Below are 15,301 nucleotides of genomic sequence, written 5' to 3'. Positions count from 1 at the left end.
TCATGTGCATGTTAGCCATTGGTATATCTTCTTTGGAAAAATGTCTATTTAAGTCCTTTGCCCATTTCTTTCAGTTGGGTCGTTTGTCTTTTTTGTTGTTGAGATACAAATTCTGGATACTAAACCCCCATCAGATATATGATTTGCAACTATTTGTTCCCATTGTCTAGGATGTCCTTTGATGCACAAAAATTCTTAATTTCTATGAAGTCCAGTTTATCTTTTTCTTTGTTGCTTGTGCCTTTAGTATTATATCTAAGAAGCCATTGCTAAATCCGAGGTCATGAGCATTTACTCCTGTTTTCTTCTAAGAGTTTCATGGTTAAAGCTTTATTTTTAAGTCTATGATGCATTTTGAGTCAATTTTTTTAATATGGTGTGACATAGGAGTCCAGCTTCATTCTTTTACGTGTGAATATCCAGTTCTCACAGAGCCATTTCTTGAAGAGACTGTTCTTTCCCCTTGAATGGATGGTCTCGGCACCCTTATTGGAAATCCATTGGCCATATGTATGTGTTTGGGATTATTTCTGGACTCTAAATTCTCTTTCATTGGTCTATTTATCTCTCCTTAGGCAGTACCACACTGTTTTGAATATGTTAGCTTTGTAATAATTTTGAAATTGGGAAGAACATGAGTCCTTCTTTTTTATTTTTATTTTTCAGAACTGTTTTGGCTATTCAGGGTCCCCTGCAATTCCATATGAATTTGAGGATAGGCTTTCCCATTACTACAAAAAATGCCATTTGAATTTTATATTTCTATATACTAGCAATGAACAGTCTAAAAATGAAATTAAGAAAATCCATTGGGCGGCGGACTTGGCCCAGTGGTTAGGGCGTCCGTCTACCACATGGGAGGTCCGCAGTTCAAACCCCGGGCCTCCTTGACCCGTGTGGAGCTGGCCCATGCGCAGTGCTGATGCGCGCAAGGAGTGCCGTGCCACGCAGGGGTGACCCCATGTAGGGGAGCCCCACGCGCAAGGAGTGCGCCCTGTAAGGAGAGCCGCCCAGCGTGAAAGAAAGTACAGCCTGCCCAGGAATGGCGCCGCACACACACAGAGCTGACACAGCAAGATGACGCAACAAAAAGAAACACAGATTCCTGTGCCACTGACAACAGAAGCAGACAAAGAAGACGCAGCAAATAGACACAGAGAACAGACAACTGGGGTGGGGGAGGGGGGAGAGAAATAAATAAATAAATCTTTAAAAAAAAAGAAAATCCATTAATAAAAGCAAAAAGAATAAAATACTTAAGAATAATTTTTTTTTACTTTTTTTTTTGGAGGTACAGGGGATTGAACCCAGGACCTCGTATATGGGAAGCAGGCACTAAACCACTGAGCTACATCTGCTCCCCAATGAGAGTTGGTTTTTTCATTTGTTTGTATGTCTTTACAAGGTACCAGGACTCGAACCTGGGACCTCGTACCTGTTCAACCAAACCATGTGCGCTATAGCCCCTCCCCTTTAAGAATTAAGTTAAACCAAGTAGTTGAAATTCTTGTCTATGCAAAATTGTAAAACCTTGCTGAAAGAAATTAAATACCTAAATAAATGGGAAGACATGCATGTTCATGTAGTGGAAGACTTAATGTTATTGTTAAGATGATGCTACTCCCCAAAGCAATCTACAGATTCAGTGCATCTACATCAAAATTCCCATGGGAATATTTAAAAACCTGAATTCCCTTGAAAAGTCACCTTAATGTTCAAGTTTCAGAATCAAGGAGAATATCAGATGTGCCGTGCGCTGTACAGAAATAAATGGGCAGATATGTTCAGGGCATTTTCTGTCTCTTGCTCCATGCGCTTTCCTTCTGTGTTTCACAGTGCCAAACCGAAGTCAGAGATGCACGTGTCTGTGGCCACTGCAGTGCCTGTGTCTGTGGAGACCGCGTCCAGCCAGAGCAGCGAGCAGCCTCCCGCCGCGGCCCCGCCCGCCGCTGCGCAGCCACCAGCCCTGCCGGCCATGAGTGCCGCCGCCAGCCCCCCTGCACAGCCCGCAGGCGCCCTCCCCACACTCCCCACCGCGGTCCCCGTCACGCCACCTGTCACCACCATCGCGGCAGCCCCTACACCGTCTGCAGCTGTGGGGGCAAGTTTCTCCTCCGTTTTGGGCCCTCCTGTACCTGAGATCAAAGTTAAAGAAGAGGTGGAACCAGTGGACATCATGAGGCCGGTTTCCGGTACGTTCGTGCCAGGACGCACTTGTCCTCCCCTTGTTCTGACTCCCCTTAGAGGCCAGGCTCATGTCTGACTCAGCCAGCAAGCCCGTCTGCTCGATGGCCCTGACTGCTTCTGTGACTTCTTTCCAGTAGAGTAGAAGGCAAGGCACCCGCTGAGAGTGAGAGTGGCGAAGGAGGCGTTGAGCTTACGAGGAGGGAGAAGGCCTGGGGAGGGCCCGGGGTCCACCGTCCTGGTCAGGGAGCCCAGCTGCCCCGCATGTGGGCCTGCTGGGGAGGAGGATGTCCCCTGTCGTGATTTTGCTGAGTATAATGAAGAGGAGGGTCAAGGAGGGATAAAATGTGTTGTAGAATTTAAGCAGGGTAATGAAAGAGAGAGGACGTGAGGGACGGGACAGTGAAAAGTTTGGTAGGCTGAAGTGGTTGCAGGTCCTTGTGGGGTCACGGGTTGCCGAGTCTGGTTACTAAGTGGAGTGACCCACAGAGAGAGCTGGGTTTTGGCTGAAGGGTGAGACGCTGGAAATTGCGATGCTGTGGGCAGGGTGCAGTGATTGGTGCAGTGACAGCATTTAGGGTTGGACTAAAGCAGGGCTCAGGGAAAGTATGGGGCACGTGCGTGGTAAAGTGAAAGTAACGTTGAGGTGAGCCTTTAACGTGTATAAATCCCTAGATTTATGACCCATAAAAGCTTAAACAATTGTTTACTTCATCACTAAGAATGCTGTTTCTCTGGAGGCAGTGTATATAATGGCTAATGCAAGCTCTGAAGCCAGGCTGCGTCTATCAAAGCCCAGCTCTGCCAGTTTTTATCTGTGTGGCCTGTGCCACATTTCCTTATCAGTGAATTGGGGGTAACAATAATGTCTACTTATTCAGATTATTTTAAGATTATATGAGTGAATACATTATCTGCTAGGAAGTATGTTCAAAGACCTGAAAAGTAGTGGCTTAAACACAAAAGATTGCGTTGTCTCCCTTGGAGCAGTCCTTGAGGCAGACAGTATGTGACTGTTATGGGAACTCCATAAAACCATTAGGAATCTAAGCTCCTGGGACATGATTCAGGGTAGGTCCTGGAACTCCAGCGGTCACATCTGAGTTCCAGAGCCACAGAAAGACCTAGGGGTGTAGAAAGAACTAGGGACGTAGGAGACTTCCTAAAAATGCTACAGAACGCATCCATGTCCCTCTCATACGGCTGCACCTACCTGCAGGATAGGCTAGGAAATAGAGTTCTTTAGCTGGATGGTGCTGGCAGTCAGACAGCGAGCACATGAGCATCAGCCCCTGCCCCGGTGAGAGTGCTTAGCACAGAGACACGACCGGTCCTCACCAAGCCCTTCGTCGTCCGCGCTGCTGGCGGAGCTCTCCCCTGTGCTGGCTTCTCATCAGTGTGTGCTCCTTCTCCCCTGGCAGCAGTGCCCCCGCTGGCCACCAACACCGTGTCTCCATCTCTTGCGTTGCTGGCTAACAACTTGTCCATGCCCACAAGTGACCTCCCACCTGGTGCCTCCCCACGGAAGAAGCCTCGGAAGCAGCAGCATGTGATTTCCACAGAAGAAGGTGACATGATGGAGACAAACAGCACTGACGACGAGAAATCCACCACCAAGAGTCTCCTGGTGAAGGCTGAGAAGCGCAAGTCTCCTCCCAAAGAGTATATTGGTAACGGTCCCCTGGGCTAATCCTTGGTGCCGGGTCAGTAGTGCTTCCTGGGCACCCTCCATGGCCAGATTCCCTAAGCAGACTGAGGGTTCATTTGCTGGAGTTTCGCTTGGAGGATTGTTGAAAATGTATAACTTATTTAAAGTCATATTTTCTTCCCCTTTTGACCAGATGAGGAAGGTGTAAGGTATGTCCCAGTGCGTCCAAGACCTCCTATTACTCTGCTCCGTCACTATCGGAACCCCTGGAAAGCTGCTTACCACCACTTTCAGCGGTACAGTGACGTCCGGGTCAAAGGTTAGTGTCCCACGGACATCCAGTGTTGACGCAGCACTTAGCTGTGCTGCAGTACAGTAGAAAACAGTCACAAGTTAACCAATTTCCAAACCGTAAGTTTTTGTTATAAAAGCTCAAGACTTTAGTGTTCATCTAGGGTGAAATAACCAGTTGAGTGTAAAATTTGGAAGTTATGCTTTGCTCCTAAAAAGCTCTGTGCACTTTATTGGAAACTCAGTCTACTGGGTAAGTGGTAGCAACATTGCTTTTAGTGAAGTTTATGTGTCAACAGCTTCCCAAGTGCTGATAGATGACCCATGTAGCCCCCAGAGTAACTGTGGAAGAACTATACTAATTGTTTGACGTAGTCCGCAGCAGTTCCTAGAATGCTAAAATGTACAAGCGTCTGAAACCCCCCAGGAGCTTACTTTCCAGAAGGACCTTCACTTGAACTTGCATGTGAAGTTCTTGGAATGGTCCATGGAAGCCCTCAGTAAATGTTTTTGTTGTTGTGAACCTAAGGATGACATTTTAATAACGCCACATCTAATTAAAATAGCCAATAGTACTTTGCAAATATTTTTACTGATTGACTTTTTTTTTTTTTTTTAACAGTAGTGTACTGTATTAACTTTCCATCAGTGGTAAAAAAAAATGTATGCTAAGTGAAAGAAACTAGACAAAAAGTACTATATAGTGTTTGACTCTATATAAAATGTAAATACAAATAACTTATAGACAAAGAGATTAGCAGTTATGTATGGCAAGAGAAGTATAGAGTAAGTGAGGTAAAGAGGTAGGGTATTTTTATTTGGTTTTGTTTTTCTGTTTTGAGTAATGAAAACGCTCTAATACATTTTTTAATGTAATAAACTATTTTTAAAGAGGTTTTAGATAACAGAAAAGTTACATTAAAAGTATAAGGAATTCCCCTAAGTTCTAAGAATTTATACTAGATACAGGTTCCTTATCAGATATATCTCTATGCCATCTTTACAACTTGTCAATGTATAATCATTTCACATTAACATTTTTAATGTTTAGAGTGAAACACATAGAAATACATGTAAAGTTATATCAGTGTCATGGTTGTGATATTGTGCTTTAGTTATACACCCTTTTACCACTGTGAAAATGGGGCAAAGGGTACCTCTCTCTATTATTCTGTAGATTGTGCAGGCAATCTACAATTGTCTCAAAAAGTTAAAAAAAAAAAACACAAAACTAAGTATATTCATATTAGTATTTGCCAACTATAAGGTTTTCTCATTAATTTTATTTTTTAAGATTTTTTTTTTAATTTTCTCTCCCCTTCCCCCTCCCCCCCAGTTGTCTGTTCTCTGTGTCCATTTGCTGCATATTCTTCTTTGTCCACTTCTGTTATTGTCAGCGGCACGGGAATCTGTGTCTCTTTTCATTGCGTCATCTTGTTGTGTCAGCTCTCCGTGTGTGTGGCACCATTCCTGGGCAGGCTGCACTTTCTTTCGCACTGGGTGGCTCTCCTTACGGGGCGCAGTCCTTGCGCATGGGGCTCCCCTTCACAGGAGCACCCCTGCGTGGCACGGCACTCCTTGTGCACATCAGCACTGCACATGGGCCAGCTCCACACGGGTCAGGGAGGCCCGGGGTTTGAACCGCGGACCTCCCATGTGGTAGACAGATGCCCTAACCACTGCGCCAAGTCCTCTTCCCTCATGATTAATTTTTAAAGTGTTTTTTAAATATACATGTAATGTGAATGCATTTTAAGTCCTAGTTAAACAAATATTAAAACATTACAGATACAGCTTTAACTCCTGAGATTAACAGAATATATTTTTAAAGCATTTTGGGGGGTGGAAGAAAGGCAGGAAAGTTTCACTCATGTTGTTGACAGCTACTCCTAATGACTTAAATTCAGAAGATTTATTTTAAGATGTGTTGGTTTAAAAATCCTCATAAAATACTAGGATCTAAGGTACTTAAATACTGGTGGTTTTAGCTTTGTAAAAATCAAAATATGTATGTTTATTTTTATATGGTTGCAGAGGAGAAGAAAGCTATGCTGCAAGAAATAGCTAATCAGAAAGGAGTATCCTGCCGTGCCCAAGGTTGGAAAGTCCACCTTTGTGCTGCCCAATTACTACAGCTGGTAGGTAGAGTTCTAGCAATTGTTATGTCATACTTTGCAAGTATCGTTCCTTTGCAGAAAAGACACATTGCTGGAGATGTCTAAGCTGATAGAACATTTTCTTTTGGGCAATTTCTGTAGTAGTCCCATATAGCAGGAGTCATGGTAGAATTTTTGCGTGTGCCTCCTAAAGCTTTGATGTAAATATATCTTAGTTCTACTTCCTGGGTCCATAATATATGGAGCCACTGCCTAAAGTTTCCCATCTTTGGAGAAGGAGAAGATCTGAAGAGCACTGTCCTGTTATGAGTACCTAAAAATGCCTTGGTTAGTTTCGCTCTTACCAGAAAAGCTTATTTTTATGAAAGTCGTAGGCCTTTCAGAGGGAGTGTGAATTCATGGCATTGTTTGAAAGTTATCCTTAAGCCGGACACTTAAGTGTGGTAAATTACGATGTAAACTAATATTGATCCGTTTTCCTTACTGTATGTTCACCTCTTGGGAGAGAGCACTGATCACCTGAGCAGCTCTTGTGCCTATTTACAAAGCTGGTTCAAGGTGGGCTCGTTTGAGAAGTGCAGTTTGCGTGGGGTTGACAGAGCACAGTTTCTTCAAGATCCTGATGTCATCCCTCTTATGTGTTGTAGACAAATCTAGAACATGATGTTTATGAAAGACTCACCAACCTACAAGAAGGAATTATCCCAAAGAAAAAAGCAGCAACTGATGATGATCTCCACCGAATAAATGAGCTAATACAGGTTTGAATGAGCCCTTTCACTGTGCATCTTCTTCTTTATGGAGTCATTTAAAGATTTTACTTCTCCCATTTCCCTCCCCAACCCACTAATATCTTTAGTAAAGACCTATTACTTATTTCAGCCTGAGTTACCAAAAACACTAAGACACTTTTTTCCTCGTGATAACCTCAAAATTACAACAGCCCAGTTGGTGAGAAGTTTATTAAAAGCTGTATTGTCCTCATAATTACTGATTAAAGATGTCATGTCTTTCTTTTCAGGGAAATATGCAGAGATGTAAACTTGTGATGGATCAAATCAGTGAGGCCAGAGACTCCATGCTTAAAGTTTTAGATCATAAGGACCGTGTCTTGAAACTTCTAAACAAGAATGGGACTGTCAAGAAAGTGTCAAAATTGAAGCGGAAGGAAAAAGTTTAGAACCAGGAGAATCAGGACTTTGGAAACAAAGAATTTATGAAGAATGATGGTGGGGGTGGGGGGTGGGATTTGGTTATTTTCAAAGTGGAACATTGAAATAAAGGAAGTGTTCCTTAATTCACATATGAAAGCAGAGGGACCCATGGCATCCATTGGCACGAAAGGATCGGAGCTGCCCTACTCGGTGAATCCCATTCTTTCTTTCAGGTGTACCCTTTTTAAACTCACTCTGTGGTCATGAATAAGACTCCTGATGCGTCAGTGTCTGCCCATTGGAATCCGTGACACAAACGGATGGCTGGCGTTTCTCAGCCTGCCTGTTTTATAAACTGTACTTATCTGGTGGATCCTGCAGGACCCATACTGAGCCTGGACTAAAAGTATCCACTTGGACCATCTGGTATCTTGCTGCGCTGAAAATAAAACCTCTTCCTCTCACCCTTGTCGGTTCTTCTGTCTGACCTTCAAATGCCTGAGCGGGCCTTTGAGAGCAGTGCCATGGCACTGAGAGCTGCCGCATCTTACTTTGAAAGGGTTTGAACTATTCTTGTCACTTTTTAAAACCATTTCAAAGTGAACTGTTATGTTGTCTGTCCTGTGTGTGTCAGAGTTGGATTCAGTGGAGGTTCAGCAGGCAACACCTCGGCTGCTCTGAGATCCTTGTTCTGAGGTATGTTCTTGGCTCTCTGTACTTCTGTAGCTGGTGTGATGCTGTTAATTGTACGTTCCACACATCGCCAAACGTTAATAAAGGACTCAGAGGTTTTTGTACGTGAGCAGTGTGGATCTTTGTGTCAAGCCCCTCGGAGCTGTGCTGAGCACCACTGGCGCGTTTACCAACCTGTCGTCTCTCTCACATCGACGAGTGTGCATGCTCTGTTCAAGTTTTGTTATTCTGCATGAAGCACGCCATTTACTCAGGATTTCAGAGCTGTCATAGTGGCAGAGTCTGTTGGATCTTGGTTAGTCTAAATGTTACGGCCCAGGGCAGATATAAATTGGTCAAATTCTAGGACGGTTAAGCTGGATTCTGGGGGTGGAGCAGTGCAGGTGGGCAGATTCTCTTCACAAGGTGCTTCTTCCTTGCGCTCAGCTGGCCCGAGGGGTCAGGTAGCCCAGGCTTGCCCCTGTGGGAGGAGCCCAGCTGTCCCCCTCCTTTTTCTTGGACCTGGAGACCGACATCATGCCACTTCCGCCCAGGTCTTTGGGACCGACACTGTTTAAACAGCTTTCCTCCTGTTGGAATTGTAAGCTCTCTGGTGAGGGATGGAGGGGAGCGAAGTGTACCACTGGCCGTGCTCAGGCCGGCTCACTTCCCTGCATACCCTGGCTGGGAAGTCCTTGAAGCCTGCAGAGTTCACTGGGACTTTTCACGGGGGTTGGAGCCAACTTGAGAGATACTCCTGAGTGTTCACTAGGTGCCACTATAGTGGGACTGTGCTAGCGTAGTGTTCTTTTGCCTCTGTTTCTCCTCTGCACATCTTACCCCAGTGATGTCAAGGGCATGCTGGCTGGTGGGGGACAGGAGTCAAGTATTTGGGATCCTATGTTGCAAGCCTGTGCTATTGGGAAACAGCGATACCTCCACTTAAACAAAACTTAGATTTGGTCTCTTCTCCAGGAGGTGTGTTCAATACAAGCTTTGTTGTCCTCGCAGTGGGAAGTGAGGTTTTCACTATTCCCCCATCTTAGGAGAACAATACAGCCAGAAGTTGGGAGTGGCAGTTGGCATGGATCTTGTCAATGCACATCATTCTTTAAAAACAGCTTTTTTTGCAGAATAAATAACAATGAACTAAGCATTTTAAAATGTACAATTTGATAAACTCTGACATAGGTGTACATCCAAGAAACCGTCACCATACTCGACAGAGTGGACATCTTTAGCAGCCCCAAAAGATGCCTTGTGTCTCTGGGAGCCCACCCACCTGCCCCTGTTTCCCCTCCCCTTCTCCAGGCAAACTTTCTTCTCTTTCCTGTCACTCTGCATTGGTTGGCAGCTCCTAGAAATCATAATAATATGTACTCTCTGGAGGAGAGGGGAGATTGGCTACTTTCAGCATAGTGGCAAATTTTGCCACTAAGCTGTAGCTTGTTTCCCTAGTTAACTGCTTTTTTTCATAAGGTAAAATTCACATGACATGAAATTAAGTACATCAGAGTGCATGGTTCATTGGCATTTAGCACAGTCACAGTGTTGTGTCTAGTTCTAAGACATTTTCACCACCGCAGAGGCAAAGCACATGCCCATTAGGCCATCACTCACCTTCCTCCTCCTCGCCTCCCTGCAGCCCTGGACCACTGCCAGCCTGCATTCTCTCTCCATGCAGTGTGGGGTTTTTCTGTCTGTTGCTGTTACTTAGCATAATGTGTTCAAGGTTCATCCACGTTACAGCATGTTATCAGAACGTCACTCTTCATGATTGAATAATAACTTGTGTAGATAGACCACATTTTATTAGTGGACATTTGGGTTGTTTCCATCATTTTGGCTATTGTGAATAATGCTGCTTTGAACACTTGTGTACAAGCATTTGTTTGGCTCCCTAGTTTCAGTTACTATGAATTTCACCTATGAGTGAAATTGCTGGTAGTTCTGTGTTTAACTTTTTGAAGACTTACCAAACTCCTTTCCACAGTGACTGCACCATTTTACCTTCCCACCAGCAGTGTACAAAGGTCCCTGTTGGTTTCTCTGTATCTTCACCAATACTAATGTGCTTTCTTTTTAATTCTAGCCTTCCTACTAGGCTTGAGGTGGTATTTCATTGTGGGGTTTTTTTCCCTAAGTTTTTTTTTTCAAGATTTATTTTTATTTATCCCTCCTACCGCCACTTGCTTGCTGTCTGCTCTCTGTGTCCATTCACTGCACGTTCTTCTGTGTCTGCTTGTCTCCCTTTGTTGCATAATCCTGCTGCATCAGCCCTCCTCGGACACGGGCCGCCAGCTCTCCACAGGTGCAGGCCAGCCTGCCTTCACAAGGAGGCCCTGGGACGCGAAGCCAGGCCTCCCGTATGGTAGACGGAGCCCAGTCGATTGAGCCGCGTCCATTTCCCTCATTGTGTTTTGTTGTTGTTTTGTTCTGTTTCTTAATATGGAATGCTTCATGAATTTTCTCGTTATCCTGGCACAGGGACCATGCTAATCGCCTCTGTATTGTTCCAATTTTAGTACATGTGCTGCCGAAGTGAGCGCTCATTGTGGTTTTGATTTACATTTGCACAGAGTTCATTGCTGCTGCTTGCTGAACAGCATTCCATGGTACTGATATTCCACAAGTTGTTTATTCATTCACTTGTTGGGAAATACTTGGAATATTACCAGTTATTAAGGGTTGAATTGTGTTCCCCCAAAAAAGATAGGGTAAAGTTCTAACCCCAGTACCTCAGAACATGAACTTATTTGGAAATTGGGCGGTTGCAGATAGAATTAGTTAAATTAAGATGAAGTCATACTAGAGTAGAGTGGACCCCTATTCCACTAGGTTGCTGCCCTTACAAGAAGAGAAGAGGCAGAGAGAAGACAACCGTGTGACGATGCAGGCAGGTGCACTTGTGCTGCCACAGGCCAAGGAGCCCCGAGTGCCAGCCACCACCAGAAGCCAGGAGAGAGGCGTGAAGCACTCTTCCCTCGCCTTCAGAGGGAGCGCGCCCTGGAACCCCTGGATTTCAGACTTCCAGCCTCCAGAACTCAAAGACCATAAGTTTCTGTTGTTTTCAGTCCCCGGTTTGTGGCACTTTACAGTAGCCCAAGGAAACAGAGAGCAGTTTTTGGTAGTTACAGATAAAATCGCTATGAGCATTTGTATGTGAGTCTTTATGTAGACATAGGCTTGTACACAACTTTTTAATGGTTATTTTATGTTTAAGTTGTGCTTTCTAGCTGCTTTATGACCAGGAGATAGTGCTGAGAAGTCCAAAGGCCAAGTGCTTGTTGGTCCAAAAACATTTTTTCATTAAACATGAAGAATAGGAAGAACTTGAAATGTATTTGAGTTAAGACTTAGGTTTGGCTCCTATTCTTTACAGTAGAAAACCAAAGAATCATAAGTTTTGGGAAAAAAAGGCTTGGGAACCAGATTTGGCTCAAATCATAGAACAGAGCATCCACCTACCATATAGGAGGTCCAAGGTTCAAACCCCAGGCCTCCTGACCTATGCGATGAACTGGCCCATGCACAGTGCTGATGTGCACAAGGAGTGCCATGCCACGCAGGGGTGTCCCCTGCTTAAGGGAGTCCCATGTGCAAGGAGTGCACCCCACAAGAAGAGCCGCCCCATGCAAAAAAAGTGCAGCCTGCCCAGGAGTGGTGCACACACAGAGAGCTGACGCAGCAAGATGACACAACAAAAAGAGACACAGATTCCCAGTGCCGCTGACAAGTATACAAGCGGACACAGAAGAACACAGAGCAAATGGACACACAGAGCAGACAGTGGGGTGGGGGAGGGGGAGAAGAGAGAAATTTAAATATAAATAAAAGAAAAAAGGAAAAAAAGGCTTAACCTATCTGCCTGGTCTAGAAAATCTTTTATATATTACTTTTTAAAACCTGGATATTTCCAAAGATTAATAGAAAATGCCTTGTAATATTTTCATTTTCAGTGACTAGTTTAATAATAATTAGATTCATACAGTTTTAGAGTTGAAAGCTTATTTATAAGTTATATAATCCAAAACAACCTTGAAAGCATGTATGCTTTTTATAGTAAAATACATCACAGGTACAGAAAATTTCATAAAATGTGTGGTTTTATAAATTATTACCAGAACAACTTTGCAGTCACCATCTGGGCAAGGAATAGAACTTTCTAGTTATTCCAGGAGCTCCAAAAGAGCTCTATCCCAATCACAGCCCCATGCTGTAACCATTATCTTGGCTTTTTTCCCCAAGTAACTAATTTAATATGGTATAATTTACGGAGTAAAATGCCCACATAGTAAATGTGCAGTTCTGTGCATTTTGGCATATCTACAGCCATGTAGCCTGTACCCCAGTAAAGACGCATGATGTCCCTCCCCCTAGACGTGCCCCTTTGCAGCCAGCGCCCCCTCTTACCCTTCCCAGCCCCACAAAGGTCAGCACTGACCACTGTCTGTCATCACTGCTCCTGAGCTTTGTGCACATCGAATCATTCAGTGTGTGTGCTTGTGTCTGGCTTCTTTTGCTTAACCTGATTTTAAATTCATCCATTAGCTGTTATGTTTTTTTTGTTTTGTTTTGTTTTTTAAAGATTTATTTATTTATTTAATTTCCCCCCCTCCCCTGGTTGTCTGTTCTTGGTGTCTATTTGCTGCGTCTTGTTTCTTTGTCCGCTTCTGTTGTCGTCAGTGGCACGGGAAGTGTGGGCGGCGCCATTCCTGGGCAGGCTGCTCTTTCTTTTCACGCTGGGCGGCTTTCCTCACGGGCGCACTCCTTGCGCGTGGGGCTCCCCTGCGCGGGGACACCCCTGCGTGGCACGGCACTCCTTGTGTGCATCAGCGCTGCGCATGGCCAGCTCCACACGGGTCAAGGAGGCCCGGGGTTTGAACCGCGGACCTCCCATATGGTAGACGGACGCCCTAACCACTGGGCCAAAGTCCGTTTCCCTAGCTGTTATGTTGTATCAGTAAATTCTTACTTTTTATTCCATTGTGTGAATATGCTACAGTTTATTCATTCACCTGTTGATGGACATTTGGGTTTCTAGTTTGGGGCTTTTCTATATGAACCTCCTATAAGCATTTGCGTACATATGTTTTGTGGGCTCGTTTCCATTTGTCCTGAGTTCATTGAATTCCTAGGAGTGGAATTGTGCTAGATGACAGGGTAGGTATATGTTTATCTTTATAAGAAACTGCCGGGAAGCAGATTTAGCTCAACTGATAGGAGTGTCTGCCTACCACATGGGAGGTCCAGGGTTCAAACCCAGGGCCTCCTGACCCGTGTGGAGCTGGCCCATGCGCAGTGCTGATGCACGCAAGGAGTGCCGTGCCACGCAGGGGTGTCCCCCGTGTAGGGGAGCCCCACACACAAGGAGAGCCGCCCTGCGCAAAAAAAAAAAAAAGCACAGCCTGCCCAGGAGTGGTGCTGCGCACACAGAGCTGACCCAGCAAGACAATGCAACAAAAAGACACAGATTCGCAGTGCCGCTGACAAGAATGCAAGTGAATACAGAACACACAGCAAATGGACACAGAGCAGACAACCGGGGGGGGGGGGGCAGCGAAAGGGAGAGAAATAAATTTTTTTAAAAAACTGCCGAAGTTTTCCAGCATGGCTATACATATTCGTGTAGATGAGAGCGCCATTTGCTCCACAGCCTTCCCAATAGTCAGCAGTGCTCTTTAAGTTCTAGTGGCTTCAGCGCTATGAAATGGTATCTCATTGTGGTTTTAATTTGCGTTTCTCTGACAACTAAAGCTGTTGAGCACCCCTTAAAAATAATTCATTTTAAAAATATATGTTGAGTGCCTACTATGTGTAAGGCACTGTTCTAGGCACTTGGATATAGGAACCAAAAAAGCGAAGATCCCTGCCTCTACATTCTAAAGGGGGGGGGGGAGAAAGTAAACAATAAACAAGCTCCCATTCAAGCCACAGACTATAAGCTCAGAGGGGCAGCGATTCCATCTTTTTAAAAAATCAATTTTACTGACGTAAAATTTGTACACAACAAAATGTTCCACATAGTCAGCAACACTTGATATTGGCAGTCTAATTTTAACCGTTCTGGTTGGTGGTAGTGGAATCTCTTTGTGGTTTTATATTTGCATTTCCCTGTGACTAATGTTGGTGAATATCTTTTCATGTGCAATAATTATTAACCATTCATATACTCTATCGATATGTCCAAATCTTTTGCCCATTTTTAAAAACTAGATCATCTTTTCATTGTAAGAGTTCTTTATATTTTCTAGATATATGTCCAATTTCAGTTGGGTATTTCTCCTTGTCTCTGACTTGTGATTTTTTTTTTGAAATTGAATATTTAGAATGAAAAAGGGAATAAAAGCAAATTGCAAATTTTGGAAAGCTGGCAAATAATACAAATATCACACAATCCATAAAAATAACAGTTTTATTATTTTGCATGAATTGTATAGCTCATATTCTGATTGCCCCTTTAAATGAGAATGATTTTTTTTATTTATTAGAAAAATTGTGAGCTTAAAAAACAATCATGCATAACATACAGGGCTCCCCTACATCACCCCAGCACCAACACCTTGCCTTGTTGTGGAGCATTTGTTACAAATGATGAAAAAATATTATCAAAATATTACTGCTAACTATAGTCCATGTCTTATATTTGGTGCATTTTTCCCCCATACCACCGTATTAACACCCTGTAATAGTATTGTGTATTTGTTACAGTTCATGAGAGAACATTGTCACATCTGTACCATTAACCACAGCCCATCGTCCATAATTCACTGTGTTCCATACCTTTTCCAGTCCTTCCAAATTGTACATTCAGTGGCTCTCAGCTTCATCATGGAGTTGTACTGACATCACCTCAGTCAGTTTTAGAATGTTTTCATTACTCCACAATGAAAAATCCCATGCATCCTTTACCCTCCTATTGGTGACTCTCAGAACTGATATAATATCTTCTTTGCCATTGCTGCAAAAATATGACAATATTACCGTTAAATATAGTCCAGGAGTTACATTAGTTGTATTTTCCTAATTATCACTGTGTTAACACCTTGTAATAGAACATTCTTGTATTTGTACCATTAACCAAAAACTTCATCCACTACGGAAATCAGTAATACACTTACCAGATCATCCTCTAGCTTCCTTTCAATTGATGATCACATCTCTAGACTGTCCCTTTCAGCCACAACCATATTTATAAACCAGCAGTGTTAATCTCACTGTAATGTGTTACCATC

General features: G+C 43.8%; 1 protein-coding gene and 1 non-coding gene across 8 annotated transcripts in view; one reads left to right on the top strand and one right to left on the bottom strand.

The window, feature by feature from the left end:
• Positions 1–8,196, top strand: part of SAP130 (Sin3A associated protein 130) — a 77,652-nt gene extending 69,456 nt beyond the window's left edge. For 5 of the 7 annotated variants that reach the window (XM_058301188.2, XM_058301189.1, XM_058301192.1 and 2 more), the window contains 6 exons: positions 1,837–2,192; positions 3,606–3,854; positions 4,026–4,151; positions 6,158–6,261; positions 6,888–7,001; positions 7,262–8,196. In XM_058301188.2, the coding sequence (XP_058157171.1) occupies positions 1,837–2,192; positions 3,606–3,854; positions 4,026–4,151; positions 6,158–6,261; positions 6,888–7,001; positions 7,262–7,420 (1,108 nt within the window). In that variant the 3' untranslated portion in view covers positions 7,421–8,196. The remainder of the gene's footprint in view (positions 1–1,836; positions 2,193–3,605; positions 3,855–4,025; positions 4,152–6,157; positions 6,262–6,887; positions 7,002–7,261) is intronic. The other 2 variants (XM_058301187.2, XM_058301191.2) reach the window with 2 other exon arrangements.
• A 2,312-nt stretch (positions 8,197–10,508) lies between these two features.
• On the bottom strand, positions 10,509–10,615 carry LOC111764341 (U6 spliceosomal RNA). Its single transcript, XR_002796975.1, has one exon. It is a non-coding gene; the product is annotated as a U6 spliceosomal RNA (small nuclear RNA).
• Positions 10,616–15,301: the final 4,686 nt, after the last annotated feature.

This window comes from Dasypus novemcinctus, chromosome 7 (assembly GCF_030445035.2).
Source record: "Dasypus novemcinctus isolate mDasNov1 chromosome 7, mDasNov1.1.hap2, whole genome shotgun sequence".
Taxonomy (NCBI): Eukaryota; Metazoa; Chordata; class Mammalia; order Cingulata; family Dasypodidae; genus Dasypus; species Dasypus novemcinctus.
Note: the sequence above shows the minus strand (reverse complement) of the source record. Positions and strands in the feature narration are given on the sequence as shown.